This window comes from Coregonus clupeaformis, chromosome 24 (genome assembly GCF_020615455.1).
Source record: "Coregonus clupeaformis isolate EN_2021a chromosome 24, ASM2061545v1, whole genome shotgun sequence".
Lineage (NCBI taxonomy): Eukaryota > Metazoa > Chordata > Actinopteri > Salmoniformes > Salmonidae > Coregonus > Coregonus clupeaformis.
In genome coordinates this window covers 12,773,274-12,797,551 of record NC_059215.1, presented here as the reverse complement: position 1 = coordinate 12,797,551, position 24,278 = coordinate 12,773,274, and the positions used below count along the sequence as shown (strand labels likewise).

The 24,278-nt window shown below is 45.3% G+C and overlaps 1 protein-coding gene across 1 annotated transcript in view; it reads right to left on the bottom strand.

Moving 5' to 3' along the window:
- Window positions 1-24,278, bottom strand: part of LOC121538014 (plexin-A2-like) — a 346,168-nt gene that overhangs the window by 41,941 nt on the left and 279,949 nt on the right. Inside the window, exons 14-20 of the mRNA XM_041845745.2 lie at window positions 17,451-17,568; window positions 15,882-16,018; window positions 14,326-14,493; window positions 12,817-12,910; window positions 2,422-2,661; window positions 1,969-2,112; window positions 1,165-1,399 (exon numbers count right to left, since the gene is read on the bottom strand). Of these exons, the coding sequence (XP_041701679.1) occupies window positions 1,165-1,399; window positions 1,969-2,112; window positions 2,422-2,661; window positions 12,817-12,910; window positions 14,326-14,493; window positions 15,882-16,018; window positions 17,451-17,568 (1,136 nt within the window). The remainder of the gene's footprint in view (window positions 1-1,164; window positions 1,400-1,968; window positions 2,113-2,421; window positions 2,662-12,816; window positions 12,911-14,325; window positions 14,494-15,881; window positions 16,019-17,450; window positions 17,569-24,278) is intronic.

Sequence of the window (24,278 nt, the reverse complement as noted above, 5' to 3'; positions counted from 1 at the left end):
GTGTGTGTGTGAGCCAGTGTGAGCCAGTGTGTGTGTGTGAGCCAGTGTGTGTGTGTGAGTCAGTGTGTGTGTGTGAGTCAGTGTGTGTGTGTGAGTCAGTGTGTGTGTGTGAGTCAGTGTGTGTGTGTGAGTCAGTGTGTGTGTGTGAGTCAGTGTGTGTGTGTGAGTCAGTGTGTGTGTGTGTGAGTCAGTGTGTGTGTGTGTGAGTCAGTGTGTGTGTGTGAGTCAGTGTGTGTGTGTGTGTGAGTCAGTGTGTGTGTGTGAGTCAGTGTGTGTGTGTGAGTCAGTGTGTGTGTGTGTGAGTCAGTGTGTGTGTGTGTGAGTCAGTGTGTGTGTGTGTGAGTCAGTGTGTGTGTGTGAGTCAGTGTGTGTGTGTGTGAGTCAGTGTGTGTGTGTGTGAGTCAGTGTGTGTGAGCCAGTGTCAGTGTGAGCCAGTGTGTGTGTGTGAGTCAGTGTGTGTGTGTGAGTCAGTGTGTGTGAGCGATAGACAAGCACCATGTGCATTTAGTGTGCCACGATCAGGGTCACAAACAGGGTAAACTAAACTAGCAGAGACTGACTCACTGACCCAGATTCACAATAACTTCTATTACATTATGCAACACATACCACCCGTAATTTATTTACTACACAGAAATACCAATGTGTGTCATTCATGTGATTATACCATGCCTTAGTGGAGCCCAGCTAGCTAGCTCAGTCTTTAGCCCTGCAAGGAAACTGGAATCAAAGTGTCTCAAAATAGCTGTGTAGAGCAGAAGAGGACCAAACATAATTGCTTAACTCTTCACAGACATTTTGAGAGACTGATTTCAGTTTCTGTACCTGTAATTCCATGCGTTTGTTGTTGATGGAGAGAGGATAAGGATATAGGCTAGAGTACCTGAATAGCGACTCTGGGCTGAACTGACCTTCCGTAGTCTAGACCAGGGTTTTCCAACTCCAGTCCTCGAGCACCCCCAACAGCACACATTTTTGTTGTTGCCCCTGACAAACTCACTGGACTGGAGTTGGGAATACTGGTGTATACGATAGTTTGTGAGAGTTGCAACTAATAGTCTGTGGTTAATTTGTTGAATGTCAATGAATTTTTCCCTAGATGCATTTCAATGTTACTGATAGCCTACTAATAGTTAGTGGTTATCTAAATAAAGTCTTACTCACCTTCCTTGCACTCCAGGGCGACCCGGGACTCCAGGTTGTCCATCTGCATCTGCAGGCGCTTCAGGGTGAGGTCATTCTCCCGCGACTTGCGTTTGTATGCGATGAGGACGAGGATGACGATGATGAGGAGGAGGCCTCCGCCGGCGGCGATAGAGACGATGGTGGGCAGGGTGAGCAGGCTGTCTGAAAGGATGTGGACCGCCCCTGGAGACACGTGGAGACCGCCCACCTGGACCTGATATGTACACACATAAAGTATATAGAGTTTAACACACACACATTCAAACACAAACAGTTAGATTCAGTTAAATAAACCCATACAGCACACAGACACAGTGTGCATAGACACACACCCAGACTGCCAGACAGCCAGACACCCCGGCACCCAGACACCCCGACATGTATGAGAGTGAGGAGTGAAGTTCGGGGCTTGAACTCAATAAGTGAGAAGACTAGTAGAAATAATTGCAGTGGATTCTTGCGGAACCTTTTGACAGCTAGAGCCCAGTCACACTGCTCTGTCTTTGACCTGTTTCGCTCAGCTGAATGAACAACCACGAGAGCAAAAATAATGGAGTTTACAGGTCAAACGTTATGGAAAATAAATCACAGACACTCTGACACACAGAGACAGAAAAGAGAGACAGGACGAGAGGGTGTGTGAGTGTGTGTGTGTGTGTGTGTATGAATGTGTGTGTGTGTGTGTGTGTGTGTGTGTGTGTGCATCTGTGTGTTTGTCAGTGTCTGTTTCAGTGTGTGTTTCTGTGTAGATATGTGTGCACTTGGACAGACTGATTGACGTACCATGACTTTGTACTGGCCCGTGAGGTTAGGAGGCTCACACAGCAGCTGGGTCTCAGACACAGTGACTGAGCAGGGGGTCTCCCCGATCAGTACAGTGTAGTTGAGCTTCACCCCCCCTGAGGCCGGGGGAACCAGGTTTCTGCCCTGTGGGGGGAGAGGAGGGGGGCACTTTGTACTGTGCACACATTGTCATTGCAATGCTCAACTAAGGTAATATGAAGTCACCCAAAAATAATAATTGGTTGTTATGGTGCAGTAATGATGATACAGTTATAGAATGAACATTGTTTCAACTCTGTTTTATGGTTGCACATTCAAATATCTTAAACCCTCTCTTGATTTCTACATGCTAGGTCTAGGCCGGGTTGCTATATAAGTGCTGTCATTTATAGAGCTTTATTCATCCATTTGATTGATTGATTGATTGATTACAATTCCAGTAAGCTCCCATACCTTGAGAATGATGGGCGAGCCAGGCTTCTGCTCCAGGACCCCATTGGTGCTGAGAGGTTCAAAGTATGGGTTGGGGTAGTAGAGGAAGTTGGTGTTGTTATAGACTAGCAGAGTCTGGACGTTGTTGAAGATGAACCCAAACTCATCAGCGTGTTTGACCATGTCCAGACCTGGACGGTACTCTGCTACCAGGGACGGGGCAAAGCAACTCATACTGGTGGTGTTCAGAACCTTACACATCTGAGAGAGGGAGGAATGGAGAAGGAGAGAAGCAGGGAGAGAGAGAGAGAGGAGGGGAAGGAGGGGGAGAGAGGAGGGGAAGGAGAGGGAGAGAGGAGGGGAGAGAGGAGGGGAAGGAGAGGGAGAGAGGAGGGGAAGGAGAGGGAGAGAGAGAGGTGGAAGTAGAGGGAGGTGGAAGTAGAGAGAGGGGAAGGATAGAAAGAGAGGGAAAAGAGAGAGAGAGGGGAATGAGAGAGAGAGAGAGAGAGAGAGAGAGAGAGAGAGAGAGAGAGAGAGAGAGAGAGAGAGAGAGAGAGAGAGAGAGAAGAGAAGGGGAAGGAGAGAGAGAGAAGGGGGAAGGAGAGAGAGAGAGAGAGGGGGGAGGAGGGAGGGAGAAAGAGGGGAAGGAGAGAGAGGGAGAGAGAGAGAGAGAGAGAGGGAAGGAGAGAGAGAGAGAGGGGGAAGGAGAGAGAGAGAGAGGGGAAGGAGAGAGAGAGAGGGGAAGGAGAGAGAGAGAGAGAGGGGAATGAGGGAGGGAGAAAGAGGGGAATGAGAGAGAGAGAGAGGGGAAGGAGAGAGAGGGAGAGGGGAAGGAGGGAGGGAGAAAGAGGGGAATGAGAGAGAGAGAGAAGGGGAAGGAGAGAGAGAGAGAGAGAGAGAGAGAGAGAGAGAGAGAGAGAGAGAGAGAGAGGGAGGAGGGAGGGAGAAACAGGGGGAGGAGGAGAGAGAGTGAGACAAATTAGCTCCACCAAAAGATGGAAACAGGCGACCGATGGGATCCACACTAGCCAGCCATCATGCTCTAATAATCTAAGCTCTCCAATATGAGACATGAGCAAGTCAAGCGGGATGAGGTGAGACAGACCGTCTGGCTCTACTCTTTCCATTCTAAAAGTTGAAAGAGTAGATTCATACCATATAGCCTAACCACCACCTACTGTAATACCATGTAAAGTCTAGAGTTTATTGAATGTTACACTTCATACAAAAGCACTGCCAGCAGCATACCACTCTGCATCCCACGGCTGGCTTGCCTCTGAAGTTAAGCTGGGTCGGTCCCTGGATGGGAGACCAGATGCTGCTGGAAGTGGTATTGGAGGGCCAGTAGTGGGATGCTAGTTTAAGGAGATCCCAGGGCAGTGAAAGGGACATTGCCCTGCGTATGTTGCCGTCTTTCGCATGGGACGATAAAAGAGTGTCCTGACTCTCTGTGGTTATTAAAAATCCCATGGCGCTTATCGTAAGAGTAGGGGTGTTAACCCTGGTGTCATGGCTAAATTCCCAACCTGGCCCCATTCCATCATGCCCACCTAATCAACCCCCTCATTCTTAATTTGCGTATATCACTCCTCACCTCTCCAGCTGATGTGTGGTGAGCGTTCTGGCACAAAAATGGTCACCATGCAACACATTGGTGGTGGATGAAGTGAGTTTCCCCCCCTACTATGTAAAGTGCTTTGAGTACCTCAGTTGGTAGAAAAGTGCTATATACATCCAATTAATTATTATTACTTTCAGAGACAGGAAGTTTTCAGTTTTCATAACATTTCTCCAGTAGTGCTGAGGAGCCTCAAACTAAAACAAATAAGAGGGCATGAGGGGGACTGGGGATATCCCCCAATCACTTGGTCATATATCCAATCTAGCAGGTTGAGGTGAAGTCATGGCTTCTTGAATAATATTCCTTTCTATCTGTATGCCCAGGAGCGGCTATTTTCCATGCGAGGGAACGAGCTGCAGCACTACTAACAGTAGAGGAACACGATTGATTACTGTGCTGCACTCCTGCTGCTACCGGAGCCTTTTATCTCGGATCTCAATTCAATTCAATTCAATTTAAGGGCTTTATTGGCATGGGAAACGTGTGTTAACATTGCCAAAGCAAGTGAAGTAGATAGTAAACAAAAGTGAAATAAACAATAAATATTAACAGTAAACATTACACTCAGAAGTTTCAAAAGAATAAAGACATTTCAAATGTCATATTATGTATATATACAGTGTTGTAACAATGTGCAAATAGTTAAAGTACAAATGGGAAAATAAATAAACATAAATATGGGTTGTATTTACAATGGTGTTTGTTCTTCACTGGTTGCCCTTTTCTTGTGGCAACAGGTCACAAATCTTGCAGCTGTGATGGCACACTGTGGTTTTTCACCCAGTAGATAAGGGAGTTTATCAAAATTGGGTTTGTTTTCGAATTCTTTGTGGATCGCTGTAATCTGAGGGAAATATGTGTCTCTAATATGGTCATACATTTGGCAGGAGGTTAGGAAGTGCAGCTCAGTTTCCACCTCATTTTGTGGGCAGTGTGCACATAGCCTGTCTTCTCTTGAGAGCCAGGTCTGCCTACGGCGGCCTTTCTCAATAGCAAGGCTATGCTCACTGAGTCTGTACATAGTCAAAGCTTTCCTTAAGTTTGGGTCAGTCACAGTGGTCAGGTATTCTGCCACTGTGTACTCTCTGTTTAGGGCCAAATAGCATTCTAATTTGCTCTGTTTTTTTGTTTGTTCTTTCCAATGTGTCAAGTAATTCTCTTTTTGTTTTCTCATGATTTGGTTGGGTCTAGTTGTGTTGTTGTTGTTGTTGTCCTGGGGCTGTGTGGGGTCTGTTTGTGTTTGTGAACAGAGCCCCAGGACAAGCTTATTTAGGGGACTCTTCTCCAAGTTCATCTCTCTGTAGGTGATGGCTTTGTTATGGAAGGTTTGGGAATCGCTTCCTTTTAAGTGGTTATAGAATTTAACGGCTCTTTTCTGGATTTTGATAATTAGCGGGTATTGGCCTAATTCTGCTCTGCATGCATTATTTGGTGTCTCTCTCTTTCTCTCACTCTCAGAGGATAAACTTAATTAGAGGCAAATGTCTTCAAAGCTCTGTAGCGCAAGCAGAGTACCACACCTCTTACCTGTTGTCCTCTGCTCTAGTCTCGAGCCGGGGGGGTGGCTATCAGCCATCGATACAAACTAATTCTGGTCAATCCTTCTATTCTATTCTTTTTTAAAGCAGCGTGGTGCAGAGTTGTGGACTCCAGTCACATGACTTGGACTCGCGTCTGATTTGAGTCACAAATTTGATGAGTTGAGACTTGACTTGATAGAAAATAAAAGAACTTGAGGCTTGAATTGGAGCCTCAAGACTCAGGGCTCGACTTTGACATGATGTTTTGAAAATATCTGATCTGGCCAGGTTTTGTAATGTTTTGTCACTCATTTTGTGTCACAGAATCTACGTGGATTACTTTACACACAGCCAGAGACAGCAGCATCGCCCTTGCAATTTTTTTTTGCCACTAACTGCAACAGATTGGCTAGTGAAACGCACACTCCTCACTCTGACTGGACCAGCAAACTGTCAATCAACAATGGTCGGGTGCGCTAGCGAACAGATTATTTGATTTGCTGTGCAGCTATAGGATCGGGTGCAGCACGAACATCAAATTGTAGGGAAAGAGGATTGCCATAAATGAATATACAGCTCCAAAAATTGTTTGGTGATCAAGAATATGAACTGTTTACTTTGCAAGCTCACCAGCAATGGGGCATCAATTACTAGCATAGGCCTACTGGTATTTTGGTATGTAACAATTGCTTAAAATTGATAATTTCTTATGAAGCTTGCATTTGGAATTTGTTTTTAAAATGAATTATCACTGTGGCGAAGACGCACCATAGGCGAGGCTCTTCATTTGCGTTCTCAAAACTCCCGCCAGTGGGGCGTGCTTTTTTTGTCTTATTGAAATGTTTGCTGTTGCTTTCACATGTTTATATCCATAGGCCCTATGTGGTAAATCAATATTGCATCTAATACTACAATAATTGCTAGCGTTTCATCATTCCATCCCCATACCGTTTATTGCAACACATAGGCATTTCTGTTTCATGTTTGATAGGCCTCCGATACATTTTCATTTAGCCAACCATTTCTTACCCTGCTCCGAGTGGGCGCGATGTTTATAGCGCACATGAATGTTCGCAATACTTAATTTAATTCAATGTATGGTTTCCTTTGTTCATATTTCCCGGGTTATGTCGGAGTTCCGTGTGTCTCTGTCATGCTGGTTGTGCGTAGTAGAAATAGGCTGCGAAGCCTGCACTCCACGCTTTGGAGTCAGAATGTTGAATAAGATACAATTATTGTTCCATGTATGCATGGTTTTAAAATATAATTAATAATCACTAAGTCTGATTAAGACGAATGTACCAATGGATGTGGAAATGGCCTTTTACATTGTAGAACCAGTTTATTTGTTGTAATTGCCAGTTGGGTGACTTGTATGGTCCTGGGGGCCAGGTGCTTATAGACCTATCTGTTTGATCTCCTGTTAGACAGATTCGATTTGGTTTCTCAAGGGGAGGCTGTGCAGTCTTGCCCTTTACCTGTGTCCGTTCAGATAGGACAGGTTAAGCCTGATAGAGGCTATTTCTTTTGGGCTATTGCCCATGTAAATTTGGTAAATCTACTTGTATATTTTGTATGATATGGTGCTTTCACCATTGGATCACCAAGACCAGCAAATAAATCTACACTCTGAGCACGTCAACCTACCTTGCCTTCTGCTGATTTCATGCTCTTACGACTATTTTACAATTACTTAGGCTAATCAAAATATGTTGTAGACAATATAATGAAAAGGGCTGTCTGGTAGCCTCAATAAATAGACAAAGATTTGTAGTTGAACAAGTCGTTACATGTATAGATTTATTTTTACTTGACTTGAGATTTGACTTAAACTTGTGACTGGACTCCACTTGACTTGCTCTTAGAATGCACGACTTAGACTTGACCCGTTCTACTTGGGACTCGATTTGAGACTCGGACCTTGTGACTTGAGACTTGCTTGTGACTCGAATAATAGTGACTTGGTCCCACCTCTGGTGTGGTGTACAGAGTGAGTGTGCAGCAGGGGGAATTGTTTTAGATACTCCAACCATGCTCTTTGAGGTTGAGCTACAGAGTACAACTACAGAGTACAAGAGTATTCCCATTCTTCTCCATGCAGGAAGGAATCCTAGGCTGCATTATTAAGTAGTTAGCTGTATGGTAACGTAGTCTTTGGGCTGGTCCTGCTGGAGGCCCGTGGAGCACTGGGTTGGGTTCAGCAGGAAGTTAGCTCTGCTCCCGGGTTAACCGACTGGGCTAACCGAAACACAGTCCCCACATAACAGCTGCCGCCATGCGTGCTGCTGCGGCTGGACTCGGTGTGTGTATGTTAGCCCACATTACAAGGTCTAAAAGCTCCCAAGCGACTCCCGTAGAGTAGTGACATTGTATATCTACAGTCTAAGTTTGCATGTTCGAGAGAGAGAGGCTAAGCCCTTTTAAAAATGCATACAACCTCCATAGCACTGCTGACACATTTTCTCCAAGAATCTACTACTGTAATCCCATTATATGTTACAGAGAGATCTTAGATTAGATGAAAGTTATAGAGAAAATACTGAGGGAAAAACATACTGTATACACTGTTCTTATCGTGTGCTATGATTATCAAAAGCTGCTTGTGAATGCATTTACTTATTAACTTAATACATTCTGGCCAATAAGTCCCTTAATAACAGCAAATAAACACAAATTCACTCTCATAGTTACTAGCAAATAAGCTTTTTTTTATAGCTACGAATACACTTGATTGCTCTCACATACTGCATTCAGAGACAGTAAAGCAAAAGTGACATGTTGCTGTAGTCTCCATGTTATTACAGGCAGGCACAGAAGCTACCACAGCACGCCCGCCCGCCGCCCGCCCGCCCGCCCGCCCGCCCGCCCGTCCGTCCGTCCGTCTCTGTCTGTCTGTCTGTCTGTGTTGGAACAGAACAGAACAGAACAGCAATGCATTTGCAAGTCAACTACAGTACAGTATGGCTCCCACTACCATCTGTTCAGAGCTGGGCTAGCTAGCTGGAAGGATGCTGCATGTTTTCAACACACTCTTTCAACACTCTGTGTGTGTTTGTGTGTTGGTGGGTGAGAAATGTTTTCCCCCTCTTCCTGAATCCTGTTTTCCGAGAAAGGCAGTCATATAAGATTCAGCCATGACTGGATGTGATGTGATCTAATGTGATGTGTGAAGATCTAAAGAGGCCACAGAATAAGTCACTGAGCTTAGTGCCTATAAGGTTAGTGATCAGGGTAGTGAAGGGGGGCATACTGGCTATGCCAGGGTAGTGAAGTGGAACAGCATGGGCTATATGGGTAGTGATGTAAGAAATGGTGTATCTTAGTCCCAAGATGTGCAACTATATACTATGCTGTTAATCATCTCAGGGCTCTTATAGGCTCTTATGAGGGAGCAGAGAATAGTTATGCGCCAGGTCTCTGACTTGGAGAGAGGGAGGCAGTAGAGGAAATAGGCTTCAGGGGTACGAGAGAGGAGACAGCTCTGTTAGGTCAAGGGTCAAAGATTATGTGAGCAATATTCTGGCCAATGAGTGATATTAGTGGCTGATATCAATCCTACACTACGTCCATTTCCTTCCATGTCCTGTTTGTTTCCACCAGCTGTTAATTCTGACAATATGGCTCTGATATTAGTCACATGGATGGATGGATGGATGGAGAGTGGAGAGAAGAGGGGATGGATGGATGGATGGATGGATGGATAGAGAGTGGAGAGAAGAGGGGATGGATGGATGGATGGATGGATGGAGAGTGGAGAGAAGAGGGGATGGATGGATGGATGGATGGATGGATGGAGAGTGGAGAGAAGAGGGGATGGATGGATGGATGGATGGATGGAGAGTGGAGAGAAGAGGGGATGGATGGATGGATGGATGGATGGATGGATGGATGGATGGATGGATGGATGGATGGATGGATGGATGGATGGATGGATGGATGGATGGAGAGTGGAGAGAAGAGGGGATGGATGGATGGTGCAGACGTAGTGGATGAGGAGGAAACAACCTGACAAGACTGGAAGACATAGAAGGAGAAGAGAGGTTATTAACCAAGCCTTTAGCTTGATGTAAATGAGAGGGAGCAGGATGTATCTATAGTGGAGTCACACCATCTATTCCTTCATGTGATTCTATCTGAGTGTTCATTATACAGTGGACGAAACATTAGGAACACCGTCATAATATTGAGTTGCACCCTTTTGCCCTCACAACAGCCTCAGTTCATTGGGGAATGGTCTCTACAAGGTGTCGAAAGCGTTCCACAGGGATACTGGTCCATGTCGACTCCAAGTTGTCTGGATGTCCTTTGGGTGGTGGATCATTCTTGATACACACGGGAAACTGTTGAGCGTGAAAAACCCAGCGTTGCAGTTCTTGACTAACTCAAACCAGTGTGCCTGGCACCTACTACCATACCCCGTTCAAAGGCACTTAGATATGCTGTCTTGCCCATTCACCCTCTGAATGGCACACATAACACAATCCATGTCTCAATTGTCTCAAGGCTTAAAAATCCTTCTTTAACCTGATTGAAGTGGATTTAACCAGTGACATCAATAAGGGATCATAACTTTCACCTGGATTCACCTGGTCAGTCTGTCATGGAAAGAGCATTGAATGTAATGTTTTGTACACTCAGTGTATGTCTCTTGGGGGTGATGTACCATGTCCTAGGAGGACAAAGTTCTAAAGAGAGCAGTCTGATTGCATAAGGACTGTAGGTGCTGTGCTGCTCTATAGACCTAGTGAAGTATAGGTATCTCTCTCTCTCTCTAATCAGCTCAAATTGCTGCTGATCGCTTCCACTTCTGACAATCAGGCTGCGTCCCAAATGGTACCCTATTACCCTATATAGTGCACTACTTTTGACCAGGGCCCATATTAATGCACTATGTAGTGAACAGGGTGCCATTTGGGAAGCAGCCTCTACTGTATCTATCTCATGATGACATCACATCAGCCATACAGACATCTTAATGGGGGCAAAATGTGGCAGGTGAAATTCTTTAAGAGAAGATAGGAGAAAATGGGGGGTCTGTGAGAGGAAAAATAACACTTTTTAGCATTAATCAGAGACAATGATTAATGTTTCAGTTGTGAACCGGTGACAGGTATAGAGCGTGTCACGAAGAAAGGTGTCTCCCTTTCTGTGCCTTCTTTGTGAAGAATCTTGTGCAGGTGACGAGATGGAAGGGGGAGGGAGGGAGACGAGAGAGGCAATTTAATGGGAGGTAGATGACACTTTGAAGGCTGACTTGACAGGCCCTCTCTGGGCTGGGCCCTGATTGCACGGCTGCTGCCGTGCTGTTTGCCTTTCCCCCTGTGACAAAGACGAGAGGAAGGGATGAAGAGATCCGTAATTGTAACCTAGGCTTCTTCTCTTCTCCTCCTTCTGGAGCAAGGAAATCAAAGAGGAGCCGAGTGTCTGTGAGAGGCACTGTGTGTGTGTGTGTGTGTGTGTGAGGAAGTGAGACTGCACTTTAAAGGAGAACGCCACTGAGCGCTCAAAGCTTTCTGCTTTCACCTGAGTTACACAGCAGACAGCACCCACACACAAGTCAAATCCTATTTCAGCTCAGAGGCTTCCAAGAATTCTTACTGATCTGATCCAGTTCTTTTGTGTGTGAGTAAAGCATTGAGACTGTCTTTCATTAGATCCAAAATGACTGGGTTTCTTCATGTAAAATGGGGAAACTGTCCATACATGAAGACATGTACAGTAGTAGAACAAAGGGCAGGGTTCTCCAACTGGCACACGGCTGATTTTATTTGGCCCCCCAAGTTTTCTGACCCAAAAATATTGATTTATTATTATTTTTATAGTTGGACATAAAAGACTGTAAAAACACCATCAAATCAGCTCCAAGTGATTGACAATTTTACAAAGTATCCCTACGCATAACAGAGATATATGTGATCATATACAAATGTAAGCAAGGTTTGAAATTATTATATTTTAGTCAAATATGATATGTTTTGGCTTTTTGTGGTAAATTTGCAGCCCGCTCAAGAAACAATCTAGTTGATGGTCCCTGGCCTAGGGCACAGTTCTGATGTTGGGTACTGGAGAAATCATGAAGAAATGCAGGCACCTCAGAACCACTTAAGTGAACTACAGTCTGTCTGAGTGGGAGGAGGGTTGTGAATGCAGAAGGTAAGAAGACAATACTTTGGAACAAATCTGTTCTGAGATTCTCTAACAAGATTCTTTGAGACCCAAAAAGCAACATTCTAGTGAGGTGTGAGATGGAAGTCATTATATAAAGAGACCATTAAAATAGACTTCAGAACATGGTCATGGTGGTGGTGGTGGTGGTCTGTGTGTGCATGTTTCATTTCTGTGACTGTACAGTATGCATCTGCCTAAAGTTTGTGCTGTGTTTATGAGCATGTACTAATTTTATAAATGTATTTAGGATACGCTGTATTTCCTGGCATGAATCACTTGTTCCACACTACCTGTTTTCCCTCCCTCCCTCCCTCCCTCCCTCCCTCCCTCCCTCCCTCCCTCCCTCCCTCCCTCCCTCCCTCCCTCCACTCCTCTGCCCTCCCCACCTTTACCCTGACCACCCACCCGACCGCAGCGGTGGAAAAATACCATTCTCTTAATTAAACATGGACCCCGAGGACTAGAGCATAAATGCAATTTGTAACGATTCGCCCGCCCGGCCCTGATTATACAGAGAGGGGCTCTTTATGCTGAACAAAGCCTTCTGACAGCACTTCATCTTCCATTAGAACCCACTAGGAACAGACCAGCCCCTCGGTCTTCCCCAGCCTTCCAAACCCACCACCATCCAACCCTTCCCATGCCCTCCAACCCTCTAACCACTGCCTACCAGCCCCCCACGCTCCTAGCCTCAAACCCCACCAGCCCTCCACCCTCCAAAGCTGCACCTACACTCCAGATTTACAGAAAAGTGTCTGAGGAGGTATTTCAAATTCAGGCTGACTACGCCAAGTCTCAAACCATAACAACAGGGCTAAGCAGGTTAGAGCAGGACTGTATCGAGCTGAGGCCCTGACTGACTGGCGATAGTAACTGGAGCCTGATGGTGTTAAAACTTTCCAATGAAATACTGCATGGGAACACTCGCTAACTGCTCCATTATTTAAAGAGACTAGCTAGAGTGTTTAGGGAGATTTGAAATAGGGTTTGTGGGGAGGTTGGAGGAGGTTGGGGGTTAGCAGGACAAGCATTTGTATGACTCAATCATACCCAACATCATCTACTCCAGTGTGTGTGTGTAGTGTATGTGTGTGTAGTACTACTCACATTGACAGACTCGCGGCCGCCGTACTTGATCCGTATCCTAGGCTCCTGAACCACATCCAGATTAGTTCCTGTCACCATCAGAGGAGTGTGGCCGCTGTTTCACCCACCCACGCACGCACGCACACGCACACACACAAACACAAAAAAGTTTTACAAACAAACAACACACCGGACTACAAGACTTTCCCTCCAAAACTTCCTGCCCTGCACAACCCTTTGTCGAAAGTCTTTACCTCACATTTAAAAAAAGTGTTTTCAGAAGATAATAGGCTTTTGAGGTAAGTAAATGATTAAAGATGCCTTTAACTGAACTTCAGTAGATCTGGTAGGCTCGTCTTTGAAACACCAAAGGCTCTAGCTAGCTGCGGCGTGGAGCGGTGGTCGCTACTTAGCATGCAGGGGTCGTAGCTACGTGGCTCGATGGATAATATACAACACAACACAAACAAGCCAGGCTGAGCTGAACCAAACACAGACAGACAGGAGAGACAGGGCAGGAGCCAGAGCAGGGGACTTCCTTACAGCTGTTTGGCCTGTTATCGGGATCGGGACTGTTATAGTGGTTGCTGAAGTAACGCTGAGGAGTGTTAGATGACTGGGCTGGGAGGCTGGGAGCACTAGATCAGCATCTAGATTAGCATCTCAAGATCTGTCTGCGCATGGCGGTATTGCAGTATTAGTGACTACAGTCTATATAGCCACTCCGGAGGACAGTGGTAAGACAAGACTAGTTGTTCAAACTGTCTTGAGGTCCACTGAGCAAAACGCCAAATGAGGAGGGTTTAGCATGCTTTACTGCTAACCATTCAGTCCAATCAAGAGTACAAGGAGAGGAGATAGAGTAACATAGAGAGATGTGCTCTAGATTAAAGATGCTCATCCCTGTTGATGTTAGCTGTGCCATCCTGGGTTGTGTTGTTTAGACAGCACCCTGGCAGCAGCTTTGATGCCCTGTCTGTCTGTCTGTCTGTCAGCTACGGGGCTACACTACGCTATGCTACACTCCTCTACCTCCTTTCTCCCGGGCTGAGAGGAGGCATGGGGCGGTGCTCTCGCTGCAGAAAAGAAATAACAAGTTTGACTAAACAAAGAGCTGTCCCTCATCTCTTCTCTCTCTCTGTTTCTCAGTGGAGAGAGAGAGGACGTGCTGCTCTCTTCTCTTCCAGATAAACTCCATCTCGGCTGCTATCTGCTGCACACTTAGACCTCTGTTACATGTTCACAGCCTCTCTCTCTCTCTCTCTCTCTCTCTCTCTCTCTCTCTCTCTCTCTCTCTCTCTCTGTCCTCATCATCCCTCTCTTTAATTACAAACTGTCTACCTGAGATATGCTGCAGCAATGCACTACCATTACTAGTCTCTACAGCTAATGCTAGAAGAAAAAAACTAGCAAACTCAGACTGTTAGCTTTCAGTGTTGCGTTTGATGATGGGGTCTGACTATGAGGAACTGGGGACATGGACAAGTAAATGTTTACGCTCATGTTTAGGAGAGGTGTTGGTGGTGTTACCTGGCGATGCTCCACTCTGGCTCGATGTGCTGGACGGTGGGGTCCTCAATGTAATCGAAGCTCAAGCTCTCCTTGACCTGGGCCCGGTCCACACTCACACTGATCTGCACCGAACCCACCCCAGTCAGGGAGGGGGCCGAGTAACACACGATCTCTGTCATGGACCGCCTGCAGGGAACACACGCACACACGCACACACACACACACACGCACACGCACACACACACACACAGTCCATGTCTGCGTTTCTTCTTTAATCATTCTTAAATAAAGGTTAAATAAAAATTAAATACAATTAGTTCTCCATCCCATTCAATTGATCCCTGCACTACCTGCTCACCCCCTGAAACTAGCCCTGTTCATTAGCCACCCCCCCCCCCCCATCCTTCTCTCATCCTCTCCTCTCTCTCCACAGTCAGAATAACAGTTGAGAACACATGGCTAGTAATTAGCCCAGATCTCATTAAAGCTGCCTTGACTCCTCAACCTTACAGTATTACAATGAAACCTACTCCTTTCTCTTCTGCTGCACCGCTTTAAATAGATATCAGAAAGGAGAGGGAGGGAGGGAGGGAGAGGGAAGGAGGGAGGGAGGGAGAGGGAAGGAGGGAGGGAGAGGGAAGGAGGGAGGGAGAGGGAGGGGTGGAGGGAGGGAGAGGGAGGGGTGGAGGGAGGGAGAGGGATCGAGAGAGAGGAGAGGGAGGGAGGGAGGGAGAGAGGAGAGGGAGGGAGGGAGGGATGGAGAGAGAGGTAGGGAGAGAGGGAGGGAGGGATGTAGAGAGAGGAGAGGGAGGGAGGGATGGAGAGAGAGGGAGGGAGGGATGAGAGAGAGGTAGGGAGAGGGAGGTAGGGAGAGAGGGAGGCATGGAGAGAGAGGTAGGGAGAGAGGGAGGGAGGGATGGAGAGAGGGGTAGGGAGGGAGGGATGGAGAGAGAGGGAGGGGGAGATGTAGAGAGAGGAGAGGGAGGGAGGGATGGAGAGAGAGGGAGGGAGGGATGGAGAGAGAGGAGAGGGAGGGATGGAGAGAGAGGTAGAGCAGGAAGAAAACAGGTAGCGAGAGGAAGGGTGGGAGAGAGAGAGAGAGAGAGAGAACTGAAAAAGAGCAGATCTAAGAAAGAAGTAAAGGTGACTGAAAAAGGAAGGAAAATCCCAGGCTGGGTGCACAAGGTTGTCTGGAGGTTATTATTAGAGAGGTTTGATGCAGTAGGTCATCAAACCTTATTAAGATGTACATATGTTTCTGACAGGGAGAAAAGGAGAGATGTCCCAACTTTATTAAGGGAAAATATACTTGCCAGGACTGGACTGTGATATGTGGTTGTCTCACCTAGCTATCTTAACATGAATGCACTAATTGTAAGTTGCTCTGGATAAGGAAATGTAGGGGGCTTTGACTTAGATGAAAGAGAGAGAGTTCCAACTGGGTAAGACAGCAAAAGTTAGATAATTGATATTTATCTGAGAATGTCATAATTGTTGAAAACATTACAGGAGCGATGTATTAAACTACCACAAATGAACTAGTCTGGGGGGGGTGAACTGGGTCTCTCTCTTACCCGTAGAACTCGCAGGTCTGGTTCCCAAAGAGGATGGTGACACTGCTGCCAGCGCCCAGGTTCTCCCCCATGATGGTCACCTTGGTGCCCCCCGACTCAGGCCCTCTGCTGGGGGACAGGCCCTGTACCGACGGCATCTAGAGGAGGGAGGGAGAGAGAGAGCGCGAGAGAGAGTGATGAGTGAGAAACCCATTTCTCTGTCACTGTAATGCATTCATCTGTCATACACGTCCTGTCCCATATACATTACTGTCTACTCTACAGAGAGCCACAGCAGCAAATAACAGCTTTCAACTGCCCTGTGGCAAGCCGAAACTCTGCACTATAACCCCATGTAAAGAGGAAGCAAAATAAAACCAGGAGCTTTTAAAGTCCCTCTGAGATCCCACTCATCTTGGGTTGTGTTGCTGTGTTCTGCATTGCTGAGTTGCATTCTACTGAACCTTTTAAAATGGCAGTCTGAAAATAACTAGTGTTAACAGGAGCCCGGTTCTGTCTGCCTGCCTGTCATCAGAGGACGGACGGACGGACGGACATACATACATACATACATACATCCACACAGTCTGCCTGCTAGGCTGGTATCTTGAGACACACTGATGAAACAGAGTACAGACTGCTCCTGAGTGCTACCGACCCACGCATTGATGGACCCACACACAGACACACACAGACAAAGACACATGCACACACACACACGCACACACACACAGACAAAGATGCAAAACACACACTCCATTTACATTGTTCTTTGTCATACTTCCTGTCTGTATAGCTTTGTGAAACAGGCGGCCACATGGGGAGTGTGTTTTGTGGTCTACAAAATTGAAGATAGCTTTTGCTATGTGTCATTTTCTTTAACGGTGCTGTGATATCAGGGAATTGCAGGTAAAGTACTGCAGTACCCACACACACAGCGCTGTGATGATGTCCCTGAGCGGCAACATGAATTATGGGTGACAAAAGCATCAGTACACACACACAAACATCACACATACACTGTTCCTCGCCCAGTGCTGTACAATTCAGGGGACAGGCTAAACAGTGCAGGTAATTACTAGCGGTTGTTAATTGTTAAGGGGTGGCTAATCGGGAGTGTGTGAATGGGAATGTTTGATTATCAGTTAGCTGCAAGCTAGCTTTAGTATGGGTGACATACAGGTGTGTAGCATAGCTGCTGTCTTCCCATTTATTCTATTAACAACACCTATTATCCATATATTAACTGCTGATTCCCTGGGCACTTCTGTGGTAATCACTAGGCTATGCAGTATTTCAACAATCAAGAAAAGGCTTCATTATTTCAATGGTAGGATTTTCATGACTTATTTTCTGTCTTTCAGGATGACAATGGTGATAGACATCAAAGAGAGATAGGAGAAATACTACTTCTTCCTCATTCTAAAATGTTTGAGTTTTAATAGTGTTCAGCCAGTAGAGTTAAACTTCATTTAGCATTTGTAATACAGTGAATCAGAAGAACTAGTGTAATACAACTCAGCTAAATTGGGGAGAAAAAACCCCAATAAAAACACTTAATTTACTGACTGTTAGTGTTTAGAGTCTTACCACGAAGGAGTAGAGTTGGGAAGAGCGAGTCTTGAGCGCAGGTCTGCATTCCCCGACACACAGTTGGACTGGTCCAGGCTTGCTGTCTGCTGGGGCAGCATCCATCTCACAGACTATCCTGGAAAACACAAAACAAACACTCAGTTTAGGGTATTCAAAACAGCATTTATTTTATTTTACCCGGTAAGTTGGCTGAGAACACATTCTCATTTACAGCAACGACCTGGGGACTAGTTAAAGGAGAGAGAAGAAATTAGCCAATTGGAAGATGGGGATGATTATGTGGCCATGATGGCCAGATTGGGAATTTAGCCAGGACACCAGGGTTAACACACTTACTCTTACGATAAGTGCCATGGGATCTTTAGTGACCACAGAGAGTCAGGAAACCTGTTTAACGTCCCATCCGAAAGACAGCATTGGGATATACAGTGCCTTCGGAAAGTATTTAGACCCCTTGACTTTTTCCACATTTGGTTACGTTACAGCCTTATTTTAAAATTGATTAAATAATCCTCAGTAATCTACACACAATACCCCATAATGACAAAGCGAAAACAGAATTTTTGAAATGTTTGCAAATGTATTAAAAATAAAAAACATAAATACCTTATTTACATAAGTATTCAGACCCTTTGCTATGAGACTCGAAATTGAGCTCAAGTGCATCCTGTTTCCATTGATCATCCTTAAGATGTTTCTACAACTTGATTGGAGTCCAGCTGTGATAAATTCAATTGATTGGACATGATTTGGAAAGACACACACCTGTCTATATAAGGTCCCACAGTTGACAGGGCATGTCAGAGCAAAAACCAAGCCATGAGGTCGAAGGAATTGTCCGTAGACAATGTCTGAAGCATTGAAGGTCCCCTATAATTCTTAAATGGAAGAAGTTTGGAACCACCAAGACTCTTCTTAGAGCTGGCCACCCGGCCAAACTGAGCAATCGGGGGAGAAGGGCCTTGGTCAGGGTGGTGACCAAGAACCCGATGGTCACTCTGACAGAGCTCTAGAGTTTCTCTGTGGAGATGGGAGAACCTTCCAAAAGGACAACCATCTCTGCAGCACTACACCAATCAGGCCTTTATAGTAGAGTGGCCAGACGGAAGCCACTCCTCAGTAAAAGGCACATGACAGCCCACTTGGAGTTTGCCAAAAGGCACCTAAAGACTCTCAGACCATGAGAAACAAGATTCTCTGGTCTGATGAAACCAAGATTCAACTCTTTGGCCTGAATGCCAAGCGTCACGTCTGGAGGAAACCTGGCACCATCCCTACGGTGAAGCATGGTGGTGGCAGCATCATGCTGTGGGGGTGTTTTTCAGCGGCAGGGACTGGGAGACTAGTCAGGATCGAGGCAAAGATGAACGGAGCAAAATACTGAGAGATCCTTGATGAAAACCTGCTCCAGAGGGCTCAGGACCTCAGACTGGGACGAAGGTTCACCTTCCAACAGGACAACGACCCTAAGCACATAGCCAAAACAACGCAGGAGTGGCTTTGGGACAAGTCTCTGAATGTCCTTGAGTGTCCCAGCCAGAGCCCGGACTTGAACCCGATCGAACATCTCTGGAGAGACCTGAAAATAGCTGTGAAGCAACGCTCCCCATCCAACCTGACAGAGCTTGAGAGGATCTGCAGAGAAGAATGGGAGAAACTCCCCAAATACAGGTGTGCCAAGCATGTAGAGTCATACCCAAGAAGACTCTAGGCTGTAATCGCTGCCAAAGGTGCTTCAACAAAGTACTGAGTAATGGGTCTGAATACTTATTGATATTTCCGTTTTTATTTATTTATATAAATTAGCAAAAATGTATAAAAACCTGTTTTTGCTTTGTCATTATGGGGTATTGTGTGAAGATTGATGAGGAAAAAAACTATTTAATCAATTTTAGAATAAGTCTGTAACCTAACAAAATGTGGAAAAAGTCAAGGGGTCTGAATACTTTCCTAAGGCACTGTATATATATTATTTATTTATTTGACCAGAGGAAAGAGTGCCTCCTACTGGCCCTCCAACACCACTTCCAGCAGCATCTGGTCTCCCATCCAGAACCAACCCTGCTTAACTTCAGAGACAAGCCAGCAGTGGGATGCAGGGTGGTATGCTGCTGGCCCTGCTTAACTTCAGAGACAAGCCAGCAGTGGGATGCAGGGTGGTATGCTGCTGGCCCTGCTTAACTTCAGAGACAAGCCAGCAGTGGGATGCAGGGTGGTATGCTGCTGGCCTAAAGCTTCACATACCGTACATCCTGGAAGACAACACAACACACATAGTCAGACACACTATCCTGTAAGGAGTATATGGACAAACAAAACACACAGTCAGTCAACCAGACATTTAAAACAGTGTTTTACAAACAAGAAACGCACAACCACAATGTTATCTAGCACATCTATTCAGTATTGGACAATACCATACAAGCTCAATACATTGAATACAGTATTCCACGAAACACACACAATGGTGTTCTTAGTCATCCATTCACATAGACACATTCAGAGTATTCTCAGCCAGTCCCTGTTCTGACTTCAGCAGGCAGGCAGGCCCTCATACATACATATAGAAGACTGATTGAGGGAAAAGTTAAGAGGACAAAAGTGATCAGTATGCTTCTCTACTCTGTATCGATCTTCTCTCGTTTCTCAATGTAATCTTCTCTCTGGCTTTTCTGATCCAAGGCAGGGAAATTCAATTGAACAGGACACCTCACCACATACAGCTTTCAAAGCGTGCTCCTCCATCAGTCGCCACAACTTACCACACCCCTCACACCAGTAGCCCTATAACTTCCTGGGGAGTGGAGGGTACTAGACATAATAAATATCCCTCCACTAACAAGCCCCCTGCTGTGCAGATCAAGCTGTAGTGTCGCCGTTGCAACGTCCAATGTAAATCACAGTGAAGACCCTAGCTGACACCCCACGGTGGATCAATACAACTTGTTTCTTCAGCACTGATCTCCTAAATCACAACTAATGACACCTACAGTGCCTTGCAAAAGTATTCATCCCCCTTGGCATTTTTCCTATTTTGTTGCATTACAACCTGTATTTAAAATGGATATTTATTTGGATTTCATGTAATGGACATACACAAAATAGTCCACATTGGTGAAGTGAAATGAAAAAAATAACTTGTTTCAAAAAATTCGACAAAATAAATAACGGTGGTGCGTGCATATGTATTCACCCCCTTTGCTATGAAGCCCCTAAATAAGATCTGGTGCAACCAATTACCTTCAGAAGTCACATTATTAGTTAAATAAAGTCTACCTGTGTGCAATCTAAGTGTCACATGATCTGTCACATGATCTCAGTATGTATACACCTGTTCTGAAAGGCCCCAGAGTCTGCAACACCACTAAGCAAGGGGCACCACCAAGCAAGCGGCACCATGAAGACCAAGGAGCTCTCCAAACAGGTCAGGGACAAAGTTGTGGAGAAGTACAGATCAGGGTTGGGTTATAAAAAAATATCTGAACCTTTGAACATCCCACGGAGCACCATTAAATCAAGTTTATCTTGATCTCTCATAGAGTCTGGCAATGAGAGTCAAGTACCCCATACTCAAGAGATGTTGCTGCCTGAAATTAAGAGGCTTTGTTCTTAACAAGTATCAAAACTATAAAAGCTTGCTCAGCATTCTGGATGCCTTCTGTCTGATCCAGCCATTCAGAAAGAGTCTACTTCTTAGATTACATTGAGTTCAGAAAGGATGTTTGAGAAATAAGTGCAGGGTGACACCTTTCTGCTTCCTCAGTGGCTTTTGGTTCGGCATTGAAAAGGGGGGCTGACTTGGGTTTGTTCCACCTGAGCGGGTCTGACCACCGGTCTGGGACCATTGTGGTGACACACCAGGTGCGTTTGATGGATCCTTTTTCTCTTCTTCTGGTGCCTCTTGCGGGGGAAAGTCATCCAGAGGTAATTGAGAGTGGTCAGATTACGTTATTGAGTTTGGTTAATCCAAATATGACTTTACTGATTGCACAGGTAACTAGTGGCTGTAACGGATTGCATTTGGAGTGTAACCTACCCAACTCTGCATTAGGCACAATTATTTTTTAATGTTACAAGTGTAAATGTGAGATACTGACCCTGACTACTATTAGTACTGTCTTAGAGGAAGGGCATTGCCCCCTCTAGGAACTGCTATTCTCCTACCAATTTTATTATTTACATATTTATTTTTATTTTTATAAAACTTTTAATTGTCTGTTGTATTATGTACTGTATGTCTTTGTTTTGTTTTTTCTCTCCCCATGGGGGGAGGAAGATGGGGAAAAAAACAAGATTAATTATTTGAAATTAACATGTAAAACATGAAAATTATAATAAAAACATTGAAAGAGTCTGCTGACTGGAGTACAGTCTAATGGAAACCACACTAACAGTCTGACCAAGACTAACAGGGCAGAGAACAAACAGGCTGGCAATGTGTGCGAACTTCTGCCAAGTCAAGGATCCAGACCACTACCCCCACCTCCGCCTTTTACCCCTCCACACCCCTACCCCTTCTCAGTCACACTGCTGCTGGGGTCGCCAGATAGTTTTCTAATTTCCATCTGACACTTTTTACACTGCAATCTAAATGAATTCACTCCAACAGTGTCCCAATCAGATTAAACTGCTGTCAGATTGGTGCACTGCTGATAAATGGTCCCCTACAGCCAGTGGCATGCAGCACATTTCAATTACACACACACAGCCAGCCAGGGCTGGAGCCAACAGCCCCAAAAATACAACTTTACCCAACACAACACCAACTCTACCCAATCTAGCTACCAAAACATTTGCCTCCTAGATGTTTACACTCTAAAGTATGCACATCAAAGTACAACCTTTGTTGAATTCATTCTTTGTCTTGTGCTTAATACGCAAGTTCTCTGATTTGCCTCCGAACCGGGAGCTGAGTGTTGCGGTACAGTGGTGTAGTGCTCAGCAGTGTTCAGAGAGCGGGCAGAAGAAGTAGGCCAGCGGAGGAATTAAGGTAAAGGACTTCACTCTACGTCTGTTCTGCTCTACTCTGTTATGTTGTGTGCCAGGCTACCTCTGTCTCTGTACGCTGCACTGCCAACACAAAACGGTTTTGTTCCCCACTGACTCCAAGTCATTTTTCTCCCATTCAAATGGAGGAGAGAGTAGAGACTGACAGAGTGCTTGTCTGTCTATATGTTTCTTCTGCAACACAGTTATTTTTATGACTGCTCTGCAGCCTCCTCTATACTCTAGTCCAGCCGTTCTTAAAGTATGGGTCGCGACCCACAGACCTGTTAATGGTGGGTCGCAACTTGTCAGAGTAAATGTATAGTTATTTCATTAATTACTGGAATTGATTTGGCCAGGTGCATCTGCGCTCTCTGTTCAGTGCGCTCTCTGCTTAGCAGAGGTCTCTGCTATGTTTGGCAGCTGCGCGAGTGGGAGAGGGTGACGCCCGTGTGCTTCGCGGTTTACCGGATATTGTTTCTGCAGATCTTTTATTAAAGATCACTCCGCGACCCACATGCTGCAGCGGTGTCGTTCAGCAGCAGATGATGGGCTGTCAGCCACTGACTTGTCATTCCTACTCGCCATTACTCACGCTGTCATCAAATGGACTCAAGCTAGCCACAAGCTCTGACTGAGCTTAATCGTCATGAAACGGAAATACAGCGATGAGTTTCTCTCTCTTGGTTTCATACAAACTTTGAGAAATAGCGAGGAGCGCCTACAATGTGTTTTGTGCGGGGAAGTGCCTTGTAGTGAGTCTCTCAAAATGAACAAATTAATAAAACGACACCTGACCAAACATCCACAGCATGATGGTAAACCCAGGGAGTTCTTTCAGAACAGGGCAGAACGCTAGCAAGGCACTGTTGTCATTTTATAACAGGTGATGATAAGCAGAAATAAGGGAGCGCTATCTCTCATAGTAGTAGATGTGAGTATCTCTTTCTAACAATCCCCTGGCCTTGAACACAGCTAATAGCTAACGTTAGTCAAAGAAAGCTAGCTAGCTACTGATAGTGCAACACTAAGTAACAGTACAGATGAAGATGAAAAATGATCAGCCTACTGTACATCTTACTGTAGAAAGTATTGTTGAAAGCAAGTCTAGGTTGGAACTGTTGCTGTTAAATTACAAGTAATAAGTAATACTTTTTTATTCTGAACTGGAATAAACTGATTGAAGCAAGATGCTTTTTGAGGCAAACACACTCACACAGTTCTGTGTTGCTCATCTACAGCAGGAAGCGGTCTCCTGCCTGACTGAGAAAGCAGTAGATGTTCTGATCCAGTTTGGCACCACATACCTATGTGAGTCAGGGTTCTGAACTCTGGTATACTTAAAAAATAAGTAGAGAAACAGACTCATTGCTGAGCATGACCTCAGTGTTGCACTGTCAAAAACTGAGCCCAGAATAGACATGCTTCAACCAGCCACACACTTCTCATTAGGACTGGGTGTGTGTGTGTTTTCTGGTCTACATCTGCATGATGTGATCAATCAGTTTATTCCAGTTCATAATAAAACATATTTATTGTATTTTAACAGCAACAGTTCCAACCTAGACTTGTTTTCAACAATACCTTCTACAGTAAGATGTACATTAGGCCTGATCATTTTTCATCTGTACTGTTACTTAGGGTTGCACTATCAAAAACTGAGCCTGGGTGTGTGTGTTCTGTTATACATCTACTCCACTCCACTCAGTGTCAACATGTGAGGGGCGTACTGTACTGACAAAGAGGGTTCCAATTGAGAGTCTGAGAGTTCTTACACCTGTCAAGGTTAGGGTTAGGGTCAAGGTGAGGGCACTCATAAGCCACTCAACTCCACTCTAC